Source organism: Dasypus novemcinctus, chromosome 26 (genome assembly GCF_030445035.2).
Source record: "Dasypus novemcinctus isolate mDasNov1 chromosome 26, mDasNov1.1.hap2, whole genome shotgun sequence".
Lineage (NCBI taxonomy): Eukaryota > Metazoa > Chordata > Mammalia > Cingulata > Dasypodidae > Dasypus > Dasypus novemcinctus.
This window is the reverse complement of record NC_080698.1, coordinates 18,283,216-18,306,305: the sequence shown is the minus strand read 5'-3', so window position 1 is coordinate 18,306,305 and position 23,090 is coordinate 18,283,216. Positions and strand designations below refer to the sequence as shown.

General features: G+C 36.9%; 1 protein-coding gene across 1 annotated transcript in view; it reads left to right on the top strand.

The window, feature by feature from the left end:
• The window catches only part of DNAH12 (dynein axonemal heavy chain 12), a 377,830-nt gene that overhangs the window by 128,208 nt on the left and 226,532 nt on the right, over window positions 1-23,090 (top strand). The window contains exons 18-26 of the mRNA XM_058288139.1: window positions 3,718-3,903; window positions 4,555-4,755; window positions 6,720-6,914; window positions 8,272-8,393; window positions 8,490-8,772; window positions 11,226-11,345; window positions 11,650-11,806; window positions 12,037-12,209; window positions 22,700-22,852. Of these exons, the coding sequence (XP_058144122.1) occupies window positions 3,718-3,903; window positions 4,555-4,755; window positions 6,720-6,914; window positions 8,272-8,393; window positions 8,490-8,772; window positions 11,226-11,345; window positions 11,650-11,806; window positions 12,037-12,209; window positions 22,700-22,852 (1,590 nt within the window). The remainder of the gene's footprint in view (window positions 1-3,717; window positions 3,904-4,554; window positions 4,756-6,719; window positions 6,915-8,271; window positions 8,394-8,489; window positions 8,773-11,225; window positions 11,346-11,649; window positions 11,807-12,036; window positions 12,210-22,699; window positions 22,853-23,090) is intronic.

The following is a 23,090-nucleotide window of genomic DNA, read 5'->3' as shown; positions in this document are numbered from 1 at the left end:
CAGACCTCCCATGTGGTAGGCGGATGCCCTATCCATTGGGCCAAGTCTGCTTCCCCATGCAGATGTTTTTAATACTCAAATAGTTTATCATATTTTTCCTTTATGGCTACTGGTTCCTGAATTATAGTTGGAACTGCCTTCCCCACTTTAAGATAATGTTTTCTTCTAGTACTTTCATAGTTTATGATTTGCTAATATTTTATTACGTATTTTTGAGGTTATGTTCAGGTGCTCAGAGAATATTGGTATGTACTTTTTTATTCTTATAATGTCTTTGTCAGGTTTTGGTATCCAGGTTATGTTGGCCTCATAAAACAAGTTAGGATGTTTTACCTCCTCTTCTATTTTCTGAAAGAGTTTTATGTAAAATTGCTATTATTTTTATGATTTTCTTAATTTTTTAAATAGAATTCACCAGTGAAACCATTGTTTGTGGAAAGGGTTTTGATACAGATTCAATTCCTTTAATTAATATGGAGTGTACCATATCATATATATATATGACTGATTTTAAGGAATTGATTCCTGTGATTTTGGAAACCAGAGTTGAAATCCATAGGGCAGGATGGAAAGCTGCAAACTCAGACTGGAGTTGATGCTGCAATCTTGAGGCAGAATTTCTTCTCCAGGAAAGCTCACTTTTTTCTCTTAAGGCCTTCAACTGATTGGGTGAGGTCAATCCATATTTTTTAGGGTAATCTCCTTTACCTAAAGCTGATTGATTTTATTTTTATTTTTATTTTCAAAATGCACAATTTTATTATGAAAATTTCAAGCCTCTATAGATACTAAGTACAACTCTTAAAAAACATTTGGACAATCTGATTTCAATAGCAAGTACAATAATTAACTCAAAACTCATCTCCCCTATTAACACTACCCTGGTCCAAGTTACATCATCTTTTACATGGATTTCTATGAAAAGCTCCCAATAGGTCTCCTTGCTTCTACCTTTGCCCCCATATTCACACCATCATCTATTCCCAATAGAGTAATGAGAATAAATTTAAGTCAGATCATGTCACGCCTCTCGTCAAAATTCTGCAAAATCTCCACATTTTACTCATAAAGTCAAAGCCATTCATTTGTTGGTTTAAATGGCATTATATTATATAGTTTATCTTTATTTCTCTGACATCAGTGCCAAGAACTCTTGTCCCTCATGCACTATGCTCTAGCAGTACAGATGCTCTAGTCATACTGACCCCTTTCTCATTTCTCAAACTGGCAACTACGCCCATCTGCAAGAGGACCTTTGCTCTAGCTGTTCCTTCTTGTCTCACTTCCTCCCCACCTAAATGTTTTGTTCAAATTATCACCATCTCAAAGAGGCCCATCCTGGCCGTCTTATTTAATATCTCCAAACTTCTTGCCTATTCAGTGGTCCTGATCCTCTTTAACCTGCTCTAATTTCTCTTTTTTTTTCTACAACATTTACCACTCTCTAACATACTGTGTAATTTTTATATTTATTTTATGTTTGTTTTGTTTCCCCTCCCCAGCCCATCCCCAGTAGAATGTAATTGCCATAAGATTAATAGAGCTTTGCTTAATTGATTGATGAATCCTAATCACCACTAATGACTAGCATGTAGCAGATGCTAAATAAATATAAAATGAAATGAGAAGAATGTACAAGTAACTTCATATATTCATTTTTAGTTCATTCCCTCCAATCCAATTTTCCTCATATTATTTTACCGTGCTGGCTTTCAGGACCCCATTCCAGTATTGGAGGGAGTTATACTGTATACCTTTCTTATAAATTCCACAGCAGTGGACTATGATACTTGATTAGGTTTTCACTGGTTAATGGAAAAATGGGAAAAATAGGGACTATATAATGAATTTTTGTGTGTGTGTGTCTGCTTCTGTTGTTATCAGCAGCACGGGAATCTGTGTCTCTTTTTTTTTGTTTTGTTTTGTTTTGTTGTGTCATCTTGTTGTGTCAGCTCTCTGTGTGTGCGGCGCCATTTCTGGGCAGGCTGAACTTTCTTTCGCGCTGGGCGACTCTCCTTACGGGGCGCACTCCTTATGTGTGGGGCTCCCCTCTGCGGGGGACACCCCTGCGTGGCTTGACACTCCTTGCGCGCATCAGCGCTACGCATGGGCCAGCTCCACACGGGTCAAAGAGGCCCAGGGTTTGAACCGTGGACCTCCCATGTGGTAGACAGATGCCCTATCCATTGGACCAAGTCCGCTTCCCTATATATAATGAATTTTAATGAAGCAAAATTTATTCATTTGAAAGTATGCTCTTTCTACTTTGTAGGTATCAAAAATTTATTTATTTAACAAGTACTTATTGAGTGCCTATTATGTCATATTCTGATGAATGCTGAATGGGGAATGCTGAGGGGGGAATATGATGGTAAACAGAAACATATGATGGTGGTGACAAATGGAAGGTTGAAAACAAAGTCCTTCCTAAGCAAAATTAAAAGCTGGCAAGTATGATCCTCTAACCTTTAAGTTTACTTTGTTAGATAAGTGTTATGTAAATATTTCCTCAGTCTGTGGTTTATCTTTTCATTTTTCTAAGCAGTGTCTTTTGCAGAGCAGAAGTTTTAATGAAGTCCAGCTTATCTTATTTTTCGCGTATGAATCATGCTTTTGGTGCTGAATTTAAAAAACCATTGCCCAACCCAAGGTCACCTAGATTTTCTCCTATGCTATCTTATAAAAGTTGTATAGTTTGCATTTTACATTTTCATCTATGATCCATTTTGTGTTAATTTTTGTGAAGGGTGTAAGATCTGTATCTAGATTAATTTTTTTGCATGTGGCTATCCATTTGTTCCAGCACTGTTGGTTGAAAAGACTATCCTTTCTCCATTGAATTGCCTTTGCTCCTTTTTCAAAGATCAGTTGACTATATTTATGTGGGCCTATTTTGGGCTCTCTATTCTGTTCTGTTGACCTATTTATCTATTTTTTCACCAATACCACTGTCTTGATCACTTTAATTTTATAGTAAGTCTTGAAGTCACACAGTGCCCTCCTCTGACTTTGCTCTTCTTCAACATTGTATTGACTATTCCAGGTCTTATGTGTTCTTGGCTTTTTCCACATGTTTATTTTTGCAGATGAACTTTTGCAAATGAAATTATCTTGTTAATTTCTCTCCCCCCTCTATATCTAAGTGGGATATTGATTGGAATTATGTTAAATATATTCAATAATTTGAAGAAATATTATCTTTATACAATCAAGGATTTAAAACCTGTATGTTTGGGAAGTGGAATTGGCTCAACTGATAGAGGATCCGCCTACCACATGGGAGGTCCAGGGTTCAAACCCAGGGCCTCCTGACCCGTGTGATGAGCTGGCCCATGCGCCGTGCTGCAGGGCACAAGGAGTGCCATGCCACGCAGGGGTGTCCCCCGTGTAGGGGACCCTCACGCGCAAGGAGTGCACCCTGTAAGGAGAGCTGCCCCACTCAAAAGAAAGCACAGCCCACCCAGGAGTGGCGCCATACACACGGAGAGCTGATGTAGCAAGATGATGCAACAGAAAAACACACATTCCCAGTGCTGCTGACAAGAATGCAAGCAGACACAGAAAAACACACAGTGAATGGACACAGAGAACAGACAATGGGGGTGACGGGGGGGGGGAGGGGAGGAGAGAAAGAAAAAATAAATATTAAAAAAACAACAAACCTGTATTATGGAAATCAAATGAGTGGCCCATTATTGTTTATATTTTCTTCATTAGGAATATATCCCTACTGTTTCCATCCTGTGCAATCCAGGAATGAGAGCTCGTCACTGGAACCAAATGTCAGAAATTGTAGGCTATGATTTGACTCCAGATTCTGGAACTACACTGAGAAAAGTTTTAAAGTTGAACCTTACACCATATTTAGAACAATTTGAAGTAATAAGTGCAGGTGCAAGCAAGGTAAAAAACTGAAATATTTTGATGAGTTTGTTTATCATATAATCATATTTTTTGTTGAGGTTAAAATCGTAGCAGTGGATAGCAGTGTGAGAAGGTTGGGGAAAGTGATAAAAGACACCCCCCCATAGAACATGTACTTCTATGCTACCTACTTGTCCTAAATACATACTAGAAATGCCTCTTTTAACTTCTTAATTCTGCTACATTCTGATATACATAGGTGATATGCTAGTCTTCATTTTTGTTCCATTAAAAACACAGGCTAGATATATGTATGGCACGTGATGTGTTTGGTCTAGCAGAGTAAGTACTGCCCTCGAGCAGTTCTTGAGTTACACAGAAATCATCTTCAGATTACAGTCTGTAGAAAAGCCACTTCAGAGAAAGCCCAACATGTATTATATTCTGTTGTCTATTTTAATACTGACAGCAGTTTTTCATAGCAAGTGAATTTTTAAAAATGATATTCTTCTTCTTCTTAGGAATTTTAAATCATTAAAACCTCCTAATTTTAAAAAAAATTACACTGTAGTCACGTGCTGTGCAAGAAAAAAGTGTAGTGCATCAAATGTTTACTTTATTCAGTAGAAAATCAGTATGATAAATAAGATCCTTTCTTCCACCATTTCATGTTTTTTTCCTTCCTTCTAGGAATATTCACTAGAGAAAGCCATGCATACAATGATAGACACTTGGAATGATATAGCTTTTCATATAAGTCTATATCGAGACACTGGAGTCTGTATTCTTTCTTCAGTAGATGAAATTCAGGCTATTCTTGATGAACAAATAATAAAAACTCAGACAATGAGAGGCTCACCTTTCATCAAACCATTTGAAAAAGAGATCAAGGTATATTAAATCTGATATTTAGCTCCTAGTCATTTATAAAAAGTTGCCATCTTGTTACATATGTGCTCTTGTGGAAATGAGTTGATTTTTTGATGGACTTTTAAAATGTTTATTCAAGTCATAATCTATAATTTTGACATTTTATCTGGTGAAATACTAGAACATATTAAAAAATTAATGGAAATATATAGAGCAGAGCCATATATTACATGCTATATTTTTGTAACTTGTAGAAAAGTTCTATACATCATATTTAATTATAATTGTGATAAACTAGTTTGAGGGTCTTTTAGAATAATTAATGAATTATTTTTCACCTCAGAAAAATAATATTTGAATCCCCAAGATTATTTCAGCTTTACAGTTGATATAGGTAAATATAGAAAGCAAAAAATTATCACCAACTAGTAGCTTATAAATAGTATCAGAATTCTAACTGGGGACCAGATGAATTGGGGAAAAGACAAATAACGAATGGATTTCTTTTCTTTGGTTTTTATTTTGATCCCTAAATACTTGTTAGGCACTGCTGTTGGGGGCTTTGCGTTTCTTAACCCATTGATTCCTCACAGCAGGCCTTCAAGGCAGGCACTGTAATTACCCGTATTCATGATAAGGAAACCAAGCAAACGAGGATAAATAATTTGTCCAAGTTCACCCAGCATGACAGAGCTGAGATTTAAACCAATTTTAATTTGATCATAAATAGTGTTTTATAACAGAGCTTGATGGGCATTATTTGGAGAAGGCAATGAATGATGTTTTCTAAAAGGACATAATATTGGGAAACGGACTTTGGCCCAGTGGTTAGGGCATCCGTCTACCATATGGGAGGTCCGCGGTTCAAACCCCGGGCCTCCTTGACCCGTGTGGAGCTGGCCATGCGCAGTGCTGATGCGCGCAAGGAGTGCCCTGCCACGCAAGGGTGTCCCCCGCGTGGGGGAGCCCCACGCGCAAGGAGTGCACCTGTGAGGAAAGCCGCCCAGCGTGAAAAGAAAGAGCAGCCTGCCCAGGAATGGCGCCACCCACACTTCCCGTGCCGCTGATGACAACAGAAGCGGACAAAGAAACAAGACGCAGCAAATAGACACCAAGAACAGACAACCAGGGGAAGAGGGGAAATTAAATAAATAAATAAATCTTTAAAAATAAATAAATAAATAAAATAAAAGGACATAATATTGAACATTTTCCTAGGAATCAGGTCGGACTAGGCTTTCCTGATAAGGTATTTTGTCTTTTGTAGAAATTTCTTGTCTAACAAGGGGAATTTAGAAAATAATTTTTAAAATTCTGTTAGAGCTTCTAAAACAAGAAAAGTGTGAGGCCCAAATGCCTTAAACATAGGAACTAAAGGCCACATATATATGTTCCAAAGAGAGATCATGTAACTGGTCTTCAGCTAATGAAATATCTTATTGACTCTAAGGGACCCATAAGAATAAGGAGAATTTTAAAAAAAATTGTGTTGATGTAGAGCAGGGTTTCTCAACCTGGTGTTACTGACATTTGGGCTGGATAATTTCTGTTGTATTGTCCCATAGATTATGGATGTCTAGCAACAGCGCTGTGCTCTGCCCACTAGATATTAGTAGCATTCCTCCTCAACTATGACAACTGAAGATGTCTCTAGACATTGTCAAGTTCCCTGAATTGAGGGGGGAAATTCCCCCTGTTGAGAACTACTAATATAGAGAAGAGTGTACCTATGAATGCGCTGGGACCTGGGGATTAGGAAATTGGACCAAATAACTTTATGGTCATTTTCTATTGTGGATTTCAATGACTTAGGGAAACTTCAGCTCTCCTAGAGTGTTTCTAAGCTTGTCTGAGATACCCAAAAGTGACCTTAGCTGTTATGCATTGATTTAAAAAATAACAGTAAATTTTAAATGAATTTTTATTGCTACAATTTATAAATTTTCTTTAATAAATGGAATTTAGTGCAGTGTGCTTTCCTTAAGGCCTGGGAAGACCGTTTGATTAGAATACAAGAAACGATTGATGAATGGTTAAAAGTACAAGCTCAGTGGTTATACTTGGAGCCCATCTTTTGTTCTGAGGATATCATGCAACAGATGCCAGAAGAAGGGCGTCAGTTTCAGACAGTGGACAGACATTGGAGGGATATCATGAAGTTTTGTGCAAAAGATCCAAAGGTAGAGTGTTTATTTTCTCTCTTACAGTAGATGAATCTTGTTTTTTTTGCTATTAAAGTATTTGACCTTTTTTTCCTCATCACAAAAGTAAAATCTACAATATAAACATTGTAAAGCAGAAAAATATTAAAAAGTGTAAAATCACTAAAATAATTTTACTTTCACTTCATAGGACATACTACTTGTAACTCTGTGTATATATGTATATGTGTATGTATATATATACATATGTATAGTAGAGCTACTTCAAATGTATATTTAAGTCACTCAGTTTCTACTGTATATACTATCTATCCCTCCCCTTGCAAAATAAATAAATGAAATAAAATGGGAAAGGGAATTAGGAAAGGGGAGTGAAAAGAGAAAGAAAGAATGACTACTGTAGGTAGTAACAGTCAATGACTCTGTGTTTGGTGTGCTGGAATAAAAAGAATCTGCTGCTCTCGCATTGGGTTTCAATTTTTATGTGTCTCCTGTAAAGAGTATAGCACCTTGCTGAGTGTGATTCCAGTGTTTAAAGACAGATTATGTATTTATTCATCTACCTGGTATACATAATCCAGAGAAAGAAGCCTGTTAAAAATCTAGTATTCAACTGAAGGAATAACTATTTGTTCCAGTGCTGAATACAAAACTAGCTGGGCTTTATTTATTGAGATTAAATATTGAACTTAAATTTAAGAAAGTTTCACTTCTTCACAAATTTAAGAAGTTTTCACGTGATTTCCTGTAGACGAGGGGTCAGAAATTTTTTTCTGTAAAGAACCAGATAGTAAATATTTAGACTTTGTGAGACAGTAGTTTGTTGTAACTACTCAACTCTGCAGTTGTAATGTGAAAGCAGCCAGAGACAATACATAAATGATGGGTTTGATTGTGCTCCAATAAAACTTTGTTTATGGTAACTGAAATTTCCATGTGTCATTAAATATTATTATTTTTATTCTTTTCAACCTTTTAAAAGTGTAAAAACAATTCTTAGCTTAGAAGCCTTATAAAATCTGGTGGCAGATAGGATTCTGGCCTGTGAGATATTGTTTGTTAATGGTTGACAGTTGAACAAGTGAAAGTTAAATCACACCCCAATTTAACAGACTCTTCGTTTACCATAAAAAAGAATATAGGAGAAATGAAAATATTCATACAATCATAGCTTCTAATTTGTAACTAGTATCCTTGGATGAGAGTATTTATGATTTACTGAATTTTAATAGTTTTTACATTACAAATAACAGCTGTTTCACTAAATTTTCATAAACCTTTTAACATTTTTCTACTTTTGACATATACTATAAAGTAGGTCTTATAATTATACCTAGTATATAATTGCTGACCAGATCAAACATGTCTTTTTTAGGTACTTGCTGCTACTTCTTTAACAGGTTTATTAGAAAAACTGCAGAACTGCAATGAACTTTTGGAGAAAATTATGAAAGGGCTTAATGTGTACCTTGAAAAGAAACGTCTTTTCTTCCCTCGGTATGATGGATGATTGATTGTGCTAAAATTAAAAGCATTTTCTGATGTGTAATGAATTATAACTAAAGCTTTTGTATTTCCATGTTTTTTCCCTAGTTTTTTCTTCTTATCTAATGATGAAATGTTAGAGATTTTGTCAGAGACCAAAGATCCACTTAGAGTTCAGCCACATTTAAAAAAATGCTTTGAGGGCATTGCTAAATTGGAGTTCCTTTCCAATTTGGATATTAAAGCTATGTTCAGCTCTGAAGGTGAGCGAGTGGAGCTGATTGAACTTATTTCCACATCTGCTGCACGTGGTGCTGTGGAAAAGTGGCTCATTCAAGTGGAAGATCTTATGCTCCGGAGTATTCATGATGTGATTGCTGCAGCCAGGCTGGTGTGTTTCCTAGAATTTTATCTATGCTCTATAGTCTGCAAATGCTTTCTTTATCATGGGTGCCTTGGGCACCAGTGAATTAACACTTAAAAATTCTTACTCTTTTAAACCATTTGTTATTTTCTATACCTCTTTGTTTCCAACATCATTATTAAAATAACAGTATTAGTCATAATTGATAATAATATGTGATTAAGTGCTATAAAACAAAGAAGGTATGAGAGAAAATAATAGGGGATGTATGATTTAGAATTGGGGAAGTCAGTGATAGACTTTCCGAGGAAATGACTTTGAAACTGAGACCTGAAGTATAAATAGGAAATAATCAGGTAAAGAGTAAATTGGAAGAGCATCTAAGTATCCTATGGAATGCTCTGGGATCAGAAAGAACCAGGGATATTTAAGAACCTTAAAGAAGGCCATGGTATCTGGTGAAGAGCAAGCAAAGAGAAGAGTCAAGTCAGATGAGATTGGAAAGGAAGGGAGCTTATGAATTTGCATTTTATTCTAAATTCAATGAAAAACCACTAAAGGATTTTAACCAGGGGAGGAATATGATCTGACTTACATATATATATATATATATATATATTTTTTTTTTTAACACTGTGACTGTTGTCTGAAGAATGCATTAGTGAGGGACAAGAGTGAAAGCAGGTAAGTAAAGTAGGAGACTGTCGCATTAGCTACGGAAGTGGCAGAAGATATGGAGCAAAGCAGACAGATTTGAAATGTTTTGGAATTAATTTCAACAGGTGTTTGTGATAAGCTGGTTATAGAATATGAGGGGGAGGAAGGAGAAGGCTCAAGAATTACTTTTAAGTTTTTGATTTGAACATTTGGGTGGCATTCACTCCAGAACATGCCCGGAGGAATAGCAGGTTTGTTGAGGCTTGGGGGGAAGATCAAGAGTGTAATTTCTGATATGTTAAAATTGAAATGCTTATGAGATAGTTTAGTGGACATATTCATAGGCCAACAATTGTGCTTGATAGCACATATACTAATCTGTAGGTCAGTTCTCCTCAGACATGGGTGTTAAATATGTGGTCTAGTTCATTTCCTGCGTTTTACAATTACTTAAAAACTTTACAATTACTTAAAAAACTCAAAACGAGATGAACAAACATTAAAGGAGGACATACTATTTGAAAGAAATGTCACACACCTTGGCACTTATATGTACCTCATTTATGCTAACCCAATTAACCTAATCTTGAATTATAAATTCAGTATATGTCTGCCTTTAGGACCACAAAGGAGCAGTTTTGTACTGAAAGATTACTTTTAAAAGGCATTGAGGCCTTATATCCAGCAATTCACCTTATATAAGTGAAATATCCATTTTCCTTCATGGGGCCCTCTGAAGCTCAACATCTTGTAGTGGCAATCCTGTTCAGCTTCATTGTTCTTTGAGATAAATCTTGACTTTTTCTCTTCTTTTACTATTTATTATTTCAAACAATCTAAAACACATAGGAAAGAAGCAACATTGCCCATGAACGTACTTCCCTAATCAGTATAGGCATTTACGTCCTGTGTATCTAGCAAATGGCTCTCAGTCACCCCTCATCCTTTTTTGAAGGTTAGTTTGATTTGCCATTTGCATTTATTTCTAAATATTTCTAATGAAGGCCAGGTATTCTCCCATTTATAATTTGAATCTGCTATTACTTGTTTTTAAAAACAGTTTTATCGTGGCAACATATATATCACAAAACTTTTCCATTTTACCATTCTTATGTGCACAATTCAGAGCATTAATTACATTCACAATGTTGTACAGCCATCTCTTTTGAAGTAAGTTGTTTTTAAAACAATTAAACACTCTCTCCCTGATAGATAAGTTTAAATGGATTTTGAAAATAAATGTTAGAAATGAAAATATACTTTGAACTCACAAGCACAAATTGGTTCAGTTATGTATATAATTGTTCAAATTATATACTCTGGTCATGCAAGGTTTTAGAAAACCTACGTGTAAGAAATACAAGGGCTCTATATGTTCAGTTTTCTACTATTTTGTATATTCTCCTTTCAAATCCAATCTTCGTATCAATTACATAATCTATTTGACTGTTTTTTTTAAATTTAATTAACCACTTGCAAATGAATTCAAGTAGAAGTAATATTTATTCTATATAGAAAACTTGACAATTCCCCATAGCAAAGGAACATAAAAACCATATAGAAGTCCTCTTCCCAGAGAAAACCTGTTACTGAGTTTGGTGCCCATTTATCTATTATTTTATAAATAAGCAAACAAGTATTTCAAAAAATATAATCATTGTAATTTTAAAATATTTTTAGGTCTTTAAATAGTCACCTAAAATAATTTTTCATGACTATATGATAGTCAAGCCTATGAATGTACCAAATAAGGCACATTTTTAGACAATTATCTTTTCTTTGCTCTTGTAATCTTTTAAAATAAGTGCATTTTAATTATTTAGGCTTACCCAGAATCTGCAAGAAGAGACTGGGTTCGAGAGTGGCCTGGCCAGGTTGTACTTTGTGTTTCTCAAATGTTCTGGACTTCTGAGACACAGGAAGTTATAAGCAGTGGGACAGAGGTAAAGCATTATTTGAATTTAAAGTATAAATTCTTTTCTCCATCCATACTTTTTAGTTAGCTTATCTATTCTTTTGCAAAGGAAACCCCCCTTGATTTCCCTAAATAGCATGAAAATTATACAATTCTTTAGAAACTTGTTCTTCATAGTTTACTAGGCTTAGACAAATGCATTATATATTCTAGAATTCATTTCTATATTTGAAATAGATTATGAAGTCAGAAAAATTTCAAAACAGTAAATATATGAACTATATGGTTTAGGTACTGCATAATATCATTTTAATTGCTTTTTTATTTTACAGGGATTAAAGCAATACTATAAGGAACTTCAGAATCAACTAAATGATATTGTAGAGCTGGTAAGAGGAAAATTGTCTAAGCAGACCAGGACCACTCTGGGGGCTTTAGTTACTATTGATGTCCATGCTAGAGATGTGGTCATGGACATGATTGAAATGGGTATGTAATTTTTATCCTTAACATTAAAGATAAAATAGTGATAGATTCTAGAAACAAAGACATATAATCTGTTTTTTTTCTCCAACAGAATTTATTTTACATGGTCTTTTCTATAAATTGGAAAACATGAATTATTTAAATATTTGCTGTTATAAAAGCTGATGACATACCTAGTTTTAAAATTATTTCCACTGAAGGATCCATGTCTGATTTTACTCTGTTCTTTCTAGGTGTCTCACATGATACAGATTTTCAGTGGCTTGCTCAGCTTCGATATTATTGGCAATATGAGAATGCTCGAGTTTGTATCATTAATTGCAATGTAAAATATGCTTATGAATACCTTGGTAATTCACCTAGACTAGTCATTACTCCTTTAACTGACAGGTGTTACAGAACATTGGTAAGCATTTTCATTATTTAAGGTCATATATAAATTCACAGAAATTACTTTTTGATATGATGTCATATTTTCTTGTCCAAATTTAACATAGCTATCCTCATTTATTTTTCTCATCTGTAATTGTTGAATATAGTGGTCCCTTCCTAATCCCATATTCCCTTTATATGAAATTTTAGTAATGAATATTTAATTCTGGTTGTTTTTGTAGCAATCACAAATGTTTGAATTGTACTGTTTGAAAATTGTGAGTCACTTTTATTGGGAATAATTAGAAAAAGAAAGTACTGAAGATAAAGGAAAACAGGAGCTTCAGAAAAAATTGTATAGACTTTTGCAGTAGTCTTAGGAAAGATGATAGGAGCATGAGAAAAGTACATTTGGGTATTAGGATTGCGCATTAGTGGTGTTGAAGAGGAGGGAGAGAGTTGAAATGTAGGAAGTTTATACTGAGGGCCTGTGCTTGGTTGGGAAGCTATGGAAGATAGAGCTATAATTATAAAAACCCTGGGAATAGGGTTGCCAGATAAAAATAGCAGATTCCCAAGGTAAATTTGAATTTCAGATAATGGATAATTTTTTTCGATGTAGGTCCCAAATACTGCATAGGACAAATGTATACTAAAAAATATTTGTTTTATATGAAATTAAAATTTAAATGGGAATCCTTTGTATTTATTGGCTAAGTCTGGCAATCCTACCTGGGGATTGAGGAGGAGCATCAAGAAACATCAGTCCTTGGGAAGCAGATTTTGGCTCAACTGATAGAGCATCCGCCTACCATATAGGAGGTCCAGGGTTCAAACCCAGGGTGTCCTGATCCATGTGATGATCTGGCTCATGTGTTGATGAGTGCAAGGAGTGCTGTGCCACACAGGGGTGTCCCCCACATATGGGAGCCCCACGTGCAAGGAACGTACCCCACAAGGAGAGCCACCCCATGCAAAAAAAAGTGCACCCTGCCCAGCAGTGGTACTGCACACATGGAGAACTGACGCAGCAAGATGATGCAACAAAAAGAGGCACAGATTCCCGGTGCTGCTGAACACACAGTGAATGGACACAGAGAGCAGACAACAAGGTGGGGGGACAGAGGGGAGAAAAAAAAAAAAAAAGAAACATCAGTCCACCTATGCTGGGTACATAAAATTTAAGTGTCTTAGATTGAGCTCTCTAAAAACAGCTCTGAAATGGGGATTCTTGTATGAATGATTTATTAAGGAAACACCCTCAGTAAAAACCTGTAAGCATGGTGACATCATCAACATGGTGATGGAAGACATCCCCTGAAAAAACCTGCCCAGAGATTCAGAAAATAAAAGGACAAATCCCAACCCTGGAGGATAGTAGAGACTGGAGGAAGACTGCATAAATGCCCAATCAAAGAAAAAGAAAAATATCAGGTAGGAAACTTCCATCCCAGAATGCCAGCCCACTTCCCACCCCCTCACTCAGTTCTCTGCAGCTTGGGAGTTGCTCAGAGGAAGTGGCCCAGATCCCTCCTGCTTTCCAGCAGGTATATAGGCTATAGAGGTACCCATAGCAGTGAAGTGGAGCCCCATGCATATTCAGGCAGAGGGACCAAAGTCTGCAGAGACCCAGGACAGAACACAAGCTGCTGAGGAGTGCTGGATAAAAAGATGCCTCCTGAGTGTATGTGGAGGAGACTGCAGTAAAATTGTGGCTGGCAGGCATTGTGGTAATTCAGTCCAGTTTCTGTTGGCTGGACATTTAAGTGAAAAATGAAATTTTCTGGAGTGACCTATTTTTCTGGATGAGCCCATCTGGCTCCTGGGCTGGGCTGCCCTAACAGGAAAGAAATTAGAGGCAGAAATGCCTCACAGAGAGAGAGAGAAAAAAAGAGGTGGAGGTTAAATTGAACTGCCGTAAGACAGAAGGGCCCCAGAACTGAAAAGAGTAAAGAAAACAGGGCACTGAGTGAAGGAAAGAATTTAAACAAATCACAGGACCAGGGAGAAAATTCTGCACAAAAACAAACAGAAAAGATCAATATTCCCAGATAAGGAACAGAAGGTGGGAAGTTTTTTTCCCCCCGAAGGTGGAACAATTACACAAAAGTGCAATCTTAAAAACTGTAAAAGATATCCAGGGCAAGAATCAGATGAAGATCTGAGAAAATCTGATCAGTTAATCATGGGCTATTTTAAACACCTAGAATAAGTTGGACCTGGGGTCAAATAAGAGCCTTAAAACAAAACCAATCTATAATAAGGGAAGCAGATGTGGCTCAACTGACAGAGCATCCACCTACCATATGGAGGGTCCAGGGTTCGATCCCCAGGGCCTCTTGACCTGTGTGGTAAGCTGGCCCATGTGCAGTGCTGCTACATGCAAGGAGTGCCCTGCCATGCAGGGGCACCCCCGTATAGGGGTGCCCTACATGCAAGGATTGTGCCACACAAGGAGAGCTGCCCTGTGTGAAAAAAGTGCAGCCTGCCCAGGAGTGGTGCTGCACACACAGAGAGCTGACGCAGCAAGATGATGCAACAAGAAAGAGATGCAGTTTCCTGGTGCTGCAAGCAGATGCAGAAGAACACACAGCAAATGGACACAGAGAGCAGACAATGGGGGGAGGGTTGGAGAAGGGGAGAGAAATAAATAAAATAAATCTTGAAAAGAAAATTACAATAAAACCTTAGATGACAGGGAGAAATGGATCTTCAGAGTTAATTCATCAAGTTAATCAAATGACTAGATATCAGCAAAAAATTACAAGCCATAATAAGAAAGAGGAAAATATGACTTAGTCAAGGGAACTAATTAAAACTTCAGAAGAGGGGAGCAGATATGGCTCAAGCAGTTGAGTGCCTGCCTCCCACATGGGAGGTTCCAGGTTCAGTTCCCTATGTCCCCAAAAGAAAAAAAAATGAGTAGACAACTAGCAAAACAACAAACAAACAACGAGCAAACAGATGAGATGCCAAAAAAAAAACTTCAGAAGAGCCAAAATTTGAAACAACTAATCAAAGAATTTCAAACAACTCTCCTAATTCAATGCAAGGAGATGAAGGAAAATATTCATAAAGAAAAAAGGATATGAAGAAGACAATGAGCATAAAGAAGAATTTGAAAGTATAAAAGAAATCTAGAAATTATGGGAATGAAAGGCACAATAGTAGAGATAAAAAATACATGAGAGGCATAAACAGCAGATTTGAACAGGCAGAAAAAAGAATCAGTGCCCTCAAAGACAGGACAATCAAAGTAATACAGTCAGAAGAACATAGAAAAGAATAGAAAAGAATGAGCAGGGTCTCAGGGATTTGAGTGACAACGCAAAGGTGCATCATGGATGTCCCTGAAGGAGAAGAAAAGGGAAAAGGATCAGACAGAATATTTGAGAAAATAATGGCCAAAAATTTCCCACCTCTTATGAAAAACATAAATATACATCACTAAGAAGCACAGCATACTCCAAACAGAATAAATCCTAGTAGACCTACTCTGAGACCCACACTAATTACCCATACTCTATTTTTTTGCATACAAATGGCATAAAAATGCCAAAGATAGAGAATTCTGAAAGCAGCAAGAGAAAAATCATTCATCACATACAAGGAAATTGCTATAAGACTAAGTGCCAATTTCCCATCAGAAACTATGGTGGCAAGAAGGCAGTGGTATAATACAGTTTAAGGATTTAAGGTACTGAAAGAGAAAAACTACCAGCCCCAAATATTTTATTTATTTGGCAAAGTAAAATAATTGAAGGAGAGTTCAAAATATTCACAAATAAAAAGACACCGAGAGAGTTCATCAATAAGAGACCAACCTACAAGAATTATTAAAGAGATTTGTGCAGGTTGAAAGGAAAAAACAGGAGAGAGTAGCTTGGAGGAGAGTGTAGAAATGAAGATTATCAGTAAGAGTAACTTAATTGGTAAATGAAAAACTCATAGTACTGTATCCTTCATATACTACTCCACTCTTTCATTTCTGTAACAGTCAGAATATAACTGAACAAGAAAGAGGCATATTTTCTGATATTGGTCATGCAAAATATAAAGTGTTAAAGTGGGACAAAAATAACAAAGATGTGAAACAGAAGAATATGGGAGGAGAGAATATGTAAGCTATTGAAACAGATTGATATCTTTTCAGATTAGTAGATTATAGATGTAGGTTGTGTAATACAAACCCCAGGGTATGCACAAAGAAAGTGTTTAAAAAATACACTGAAACAGTAATGAGGAAGGGATCAGTCAGATACATCACAAAAGATCAACTATACAGAAAAGGAGCCCTCAGTAAAGGAAAAGAGAGACAAGAAAAAGATATATAAAAACCAAAGGGCAAAATGGCTTAATTAAGTACTGCCTTTACAGTAATAACATGAATTTTAATTGATTAAACGCTCCAATCAAAAGACACAGAGTGAGAGAATGGATAAAAAAGCATGACCCAACTATTAAGATAAGTTGTTTACAACAGACTCACTTTATTTTATTTTATTTTTTTAATTGACTTTGTAATAATATTACATTAAAAATATATATATATATGAGGTCCCATTCAACCCCACCACCCCCACCCCACCTCTCCCCCCCCAGCAACACTCATTCCCATCATCATGACACATCCATTGCATTTGGTTAGTACATCTTTGGGCACCTCTGCACCTCATGGTCAATGGTCCACATCATGGCCCATACTCTCCCCCATTCCATCCAGTGGGCCCTGTGAGGATTTACAATGTCTGGTGACTGCCCCTGAAGCACCATCCAGGGCAGCTCCATGTCCCAAAGACGCCTCCACCTCTCATCTCTTCCTGCCTTTCCCCATACCCATCAGCCACCATGTCCACTTTTCCCAATCCAATGCCACCTTTTCTATGTGGACATTGGATTGGTTGTGTCCATTGCACCTCTATGTCAAGAGGAGGCTCAGATTCCACATGGATGCTGGATGCAATCCTCCCACTTTCAGTTGTAATCACTCTAGGCTCCATGGTGTGGTGGTTGTCCTTCTTCAACTCCATCTTAGCTGAGTGTGGTGAGTCCAATGAATCAGATTGTAGGTGCTGGAGTCTGTTGAGGCTCAGGACCTGGCTATCACATTGTCAGTCCAGAGATTCAAATCCCCTAAATATATCTTAAACCCCAACACTAACTGCACCTCCAGCACATTAGCATGAAAGTCTTATGAAGAGAGATCCCATCTGAGTCCAGATTCATCACACATAAACACCATTTCCAAAGAGGGGCCATCTGACCTGGTAGTTAACCCCATCGGCCATGACCATAACTCCCATGGGTCTCTTTAGCCCTCCAAGGAACCAATACCTGGGGGTTGTATCTGCTTTATCTGTCTCTCGGACTCTGCTCAGTTGTGCATAAGGGCAATCCTTCTGCCAGCCTCCAGACTCACTTTAGACCCAAAGATACAAATAGGTTGTAAGCAAAAGTTTGGAAAAAATTATTCCATGCAAGTAGTAACCAAAAAAGAGCTGGTTTAGCTATCCTACTATTGGGCAAAATGGACTTTAAGTCAAAAGCTATTTTAAGAGCCAAAGAAGGACTCTATATATTAATAAAAGGGGCAATCCACCAAGAAAGACTGAAAGCTTTCCCTCTAAGATCAGAACAAGTCAAGGATGCTCACTGTCAACCAATGTTATTCAACATTGTGCTGGAAGTTCTAGCTAGAGTAGTTAGGTAAGAAAAAGACATAAAAGGCAGCGACATTGGAAGGGAAAAAGAAAAGTTTCATTATTTGCAGGTGAAATAATCCTATACATAGAAATCCCAAAAAATCTACAACAAAGCTACTAGAGCTAATAAATGAAATCAGGAAGGTGATGGGATACAAGATCAATGAGCGTTTCTATACACTAGTAATGTCCAATATGAGGAGAAAATACAGAAAAAAACTCCATTCCAATATAGCAACTAAAAGAATCAATTATCTAGGATTAAATTTAACCAGGGATATAAATATCTGTATTCAGAAAATTACAAAATGTTTCTAAAAGAAATCAAAGAAGACCTAAATAAATGGAAGGATAGTCCATGTTCATGGATTGGAAGACTAAATATAATTAAGATGTTAATTCTTCCCAAAATGATTTACAGATTTAATGCAATCCCAATCAAAATTCCAACAGCTTTCTTTGCAGAAATGGAAAAGCAAATTATCAAATATATTTGGAAGAGAAAAGGGCCCTGAACAGCCAAAAACATCTTAAAAATGAATAGAGTTGGAGGACTCACACTTCCTGAATTTAAAGTATTTTAAAAAGTTGCAGTGATCAAAATAACATGGTATTGGCACAAGGATAAACATATTGACCAATGAAATAGAATTGATAATTCATAAATAGACCTTCACATCTATGCAATTGATTTTTGACAAGGCTGCCAAAGACACTTAATTAGAAAAGGATAGTCTCTTCAATAAATGGTACTGGGAGAATTTATATCCATATGTAAAAGAATGAAAGAGGATCCCTGTCTCACACTATATACAAAAATGAAATCACAAATGGATTAAAGACCTAAATATAAGAACCAAGACTATAAAATTCCTAGAAGAACATATCAGGAAGCATCTTTAAGATCTTGTGTTAGGCAGTGGTTTCTTAGATTTTACACCCAAAATACAAGTGACAAAAGAAAATAAGTGAGACCTCATCAAAAGTAAAAACTTTTGTGCATCAAAAGATTTTGTCAAGAAAGTGGAAAGGTAACCTACACAATGAGAGAAAATATTTGGAAACCACGTATCTGATAATGGTTTAATATCTAGAATATATAAAGAATTCCTACAACTCAAAAATAAAAAGACCCCCCAATTAAAAAATGGGCAAAAGGGGGCAGATGGGGGTCAAGCAGTTGGGTGTCCACCTCCCACGTGGGAAGTCTTGGGTTTGGGTCCCAGTGCCTTCTAAAAAAGAGGAGCAGACAATGAGAAGACACAATGAGTGGACAAAGTGAGCAAAGACAATGAGCAGACAGTGAGTAGACAATGGGCAGACAGATGAGGAGCCACCTCAGGGGGATGAGGGGGGATTTTAAAAATGGGCAAAAGACTTGAATAGACATTTCCCCGAAAGAGGATATACAGATGGCTAAAAAGCACATTAAAAGATGTTCAAGCATCACTAGCAATTAGGGAAATACAAATAAAAACCATAACGAGATATCATCTCATGCATACTAGAACTCTTTTTTTAAAAAATAGGAAGCTATAAGTGTTGGTGAGGATGTGAAGAAATTGGGAACACTCCTTCACTATTGGTGGGAATGTAGAATCTTGCAGGCACTGTGGAAAATAGTCTGGCAGTTCCTCAGCAAGCTAAATATAGAATTATCATGTGACCTGGCAATCCTGCTACGAGGTTAACAGAAGAATTGAAAGTAAAATTAAAAGCAGGGACTCGAGCAGATATTTCACACCTATGTTTATAGCGGCATTATTCACAATTGGCAAAAGATGGAAGGCAACCCAAGGGTCCATCAACAAATGAATGGATAAACAAAATGTGGTATATACATATGATGGAATATTATTCAGCTATAAAAATTTATGAAGTCCTGATGCATGCGACGGCATGGACGAACCTTGAGGACATTATGCTGAGTGAAATAAGGCAGATGCAAAGGTGCCATTATTGTATGATCTTGCTGATATGGACTAATTATAAGCACATTCAAAGAATTACAATCTAAAATATAGGTTAACAGGATAGATTGAGGTTAAAGAATAGGGATTTTATGCTTAATCTCTGCAGAATTTTTTTTTTAAAGATTTATTTTTATTTATTTATTTAATTCCCCTCCCCTCTCCCGGTTGTCTGTTTTCTGTGTCTTTTTGCTGCGTCTTGTTTCTTTGTCCGTGGCACGGGAAGTGTGGGCGGCGCCATTCCTGGGCAGGCTGCACTTTCCTTCGCGCTGGGTGGCTCTCCTTACGGGTACACTCCTTGCACATGGGGCTCCCCTACGCGGGGGACACCCCTATGTGGCAGGGCACTCCTTGCGCGCATCAGCACTGCGCATGGGCCAGCTCCACACGGGTCAAGGAGGCCCAGGGTTTGAACCGCGGCCCTCCCATGTGGTAGACGGACGCCCTAACCACTGGGCCAAAGTCCGTTTCCCTCTGCAGAATTTTTTTTACATTGATTGTAAAGGTTTGGAAATGAATGATGGTGATGGTTGCACACTACTGTGAGAGTGGTTAACAGTAGAGAATTATATAGTTGAATGTGGTAGGGAAACTTCAGGTTGTCTGTGTTACTAGAATAAATATTAGAAGATAAAGCATAGACATATAACATAGTGAACCCTATTATAGACAGTGGGCAATAGTTAATAGTACAAGTATGAGAATATTCTTTCATAAATTATAACAAATGTATGACACTAATACAAAGTGTTAACGATGGGTTGTTGTATGGGAAAAATACACCTCATGTAAACTATGGATGATAGTTAACAGTACTACTTTTTTCTCTTTTTTTGAGATAGCTGGGTTGGGAATTGAACCCGGGACCCCAGGACCTCATATGTGGGAAGCCAGCACTCAACCAGTGAGCCACATTGGCCCCCCTGAGTTGGTTTTTCTTATTGGTTTGCTTGTTTTTTTGTTGTTGTTATGTTTTAGGAGGCACCTGGAACTGATCCCAGGACCTCCAATGTGGGAAGCAGGCACTTGAGCTGCATCCTCTCTCTAGCACTATTTTAATAATATTTCTTCAATTGTAACAAAGGTAACTACTGTTAAAAAGAAAAATAGTACAATTACAAAAAAGCGCTATCATCATTCATAATAAATGTTCCACACCAATGCAAGGTGTTGGTGGTGGGATAGTGTATGGGGAGTCCTGTGTTTTATGTGTGATTGGTCTATGAACCCACAACCTCTCTAATAAAATTTTTTTTTTTAAAAAAAAGAATGCTTCACCTCAAAAAACAAAAACCTATAAGCAATTGAGAAAAGCTGGATTAGGGAAGAGGAAGAACCTAAGCAAATATGTGGTTTTAACCAAAGTATAGCCTCAGGAAGATTTCATGGGGAGTTCTGGAGCATGAATGACATTATAGAGTCATGACACTTTAAGGCAAAGCTATCTGGCTTTTGTATCTTTTTATTGTCATTGGCTATTGGTTACCTCTGAGACGCGAGTGTGAGTAAGCTTTCAGGTATTTTCTGAGGAGGTAGTTCCTATCAGCAGAGGGCAAGTCTTAGAAGAGGGCAGCTGTGAGCTATTAGCTCCCATATCCACACCTAGCAATTGTGGGGTGGATGCCATGGCCTGATAAAGGGGACTTGGGAAGAGCACCAATAGGTCTATAAAATGTTTCACAAAACCCTCTCCTTTCTCAGGAAGCTACCGGAAGGCAGGGACCATGTCTGTCTTGTTCTGTGAACTCAAAAGCTATGATACGCTTGAAAGGTGGGGGCTAACAACTTTGAGTTACAAAATCAGAATCCCATTAAGCATTCGTATAGAACACTAGACAATGAAAAAAAAAAAGGCCTTCTTATTTATTTTCCAAAACAAAGGGAACCCATTTTAAGCATTTTCTTGAAATTGGAAGGGGGGAGCCTGAGGTTACAGTAACTGAGTTAATGCACATTAACAGTAGCATCCATTATAAATTTAACATGAGTAATATATCACTGATAATGCCCTTAGTTGATGAGCTGTTTCATTTGTTTATTTTAGCAAATATAAAAATAGTTAAGATTTTCCTAGGTTTGTTTTCAGCCTTGGTCCCTTAACTGTTTTTTCTAAAGGAGATAAGTTTCACAAACTCCCACGGGAGTTTTCATGAAATGAACCCCATGGTTGAGAAAGATGACTACAATTTTATGCTTCTAAAACTTGCCAGACCGTCTTCTAGTCACTTTGGGAACGCAGAAAATTTTCAGATATTAGTGATGTTGCTCTTAAGTAGCTTCAACACTGATTGATGAGAATAAAATGTACATAACTAAGTGTAATACAAGGAAGAAAATGATACTGCTAGTAAGTGAGGTATAGAATAGTGTTATGGGAATGTAGGTAATGGGAAGGGATTAGCCCTGGTGAATCCTAGGCAAAATTAGATAATAGGTCATCTGTTTCTCTTCTGATTGATGGGCCCCATTTGGAGTACTTACTCTTTGTAGTTAGCCATTTAGGTTGTATCATTGTCTTCCTCTACACCCATCTCCACTATCATGTCTAATTAAAACTTTCTGACCTAATTTTCCCCCTCAAGGCTATATTCTTTTTGTTTTTAAAGGCAATTTGGATATATATGGAAAGTCATTGAACTCATTGAAGTATTAGAAGATGAAGAGACTGATGTATTTTCACTTTTATTGGATACTGCTTTTTCTTTTTGTAGCTAGAAAATTTTGTTCTACAAATTAGCTGAAAAATCTAATTGTATACCTGCATCTCTGAAGCTACAAATATGACTAAATCCATTTGGTAAAAAATTGTCTGTTAAGCATAGGTTTCTGTTTATGTATTTTTTCTTTTCCAGATAGGTGCCTTCTATTTAAACCTTGGAGGTGCTCCAGAGGGGCCAGCAGGAACAGGAAAAACAGAAACCACCAAGGACTTGGCTAAAGCCCTTGCTGTACAGTGTGTGGTGTTCAACTGTTCAGATGGGCTAGATTATCTAGCCATGGGAAAGGTAGGTAAATTACAGAATCAATAATATTATTAAGTGTTAACGGGTTTTACTGGATAAACTGAAGCCTACTCATGTTTGAGTATTACTTAAATGTGGGTTACTTGGTTTTAGGGATAAAAAACATTGTTTTTATCCTTGGGGCTTTTATTAAACTTAAGTTTCAATTTTTACTGAACAGTTTATTTATTTTAAGAGTTGATGCCCTTTCCTAAGAAAAATCACCTTTTTTGTGTGTGTG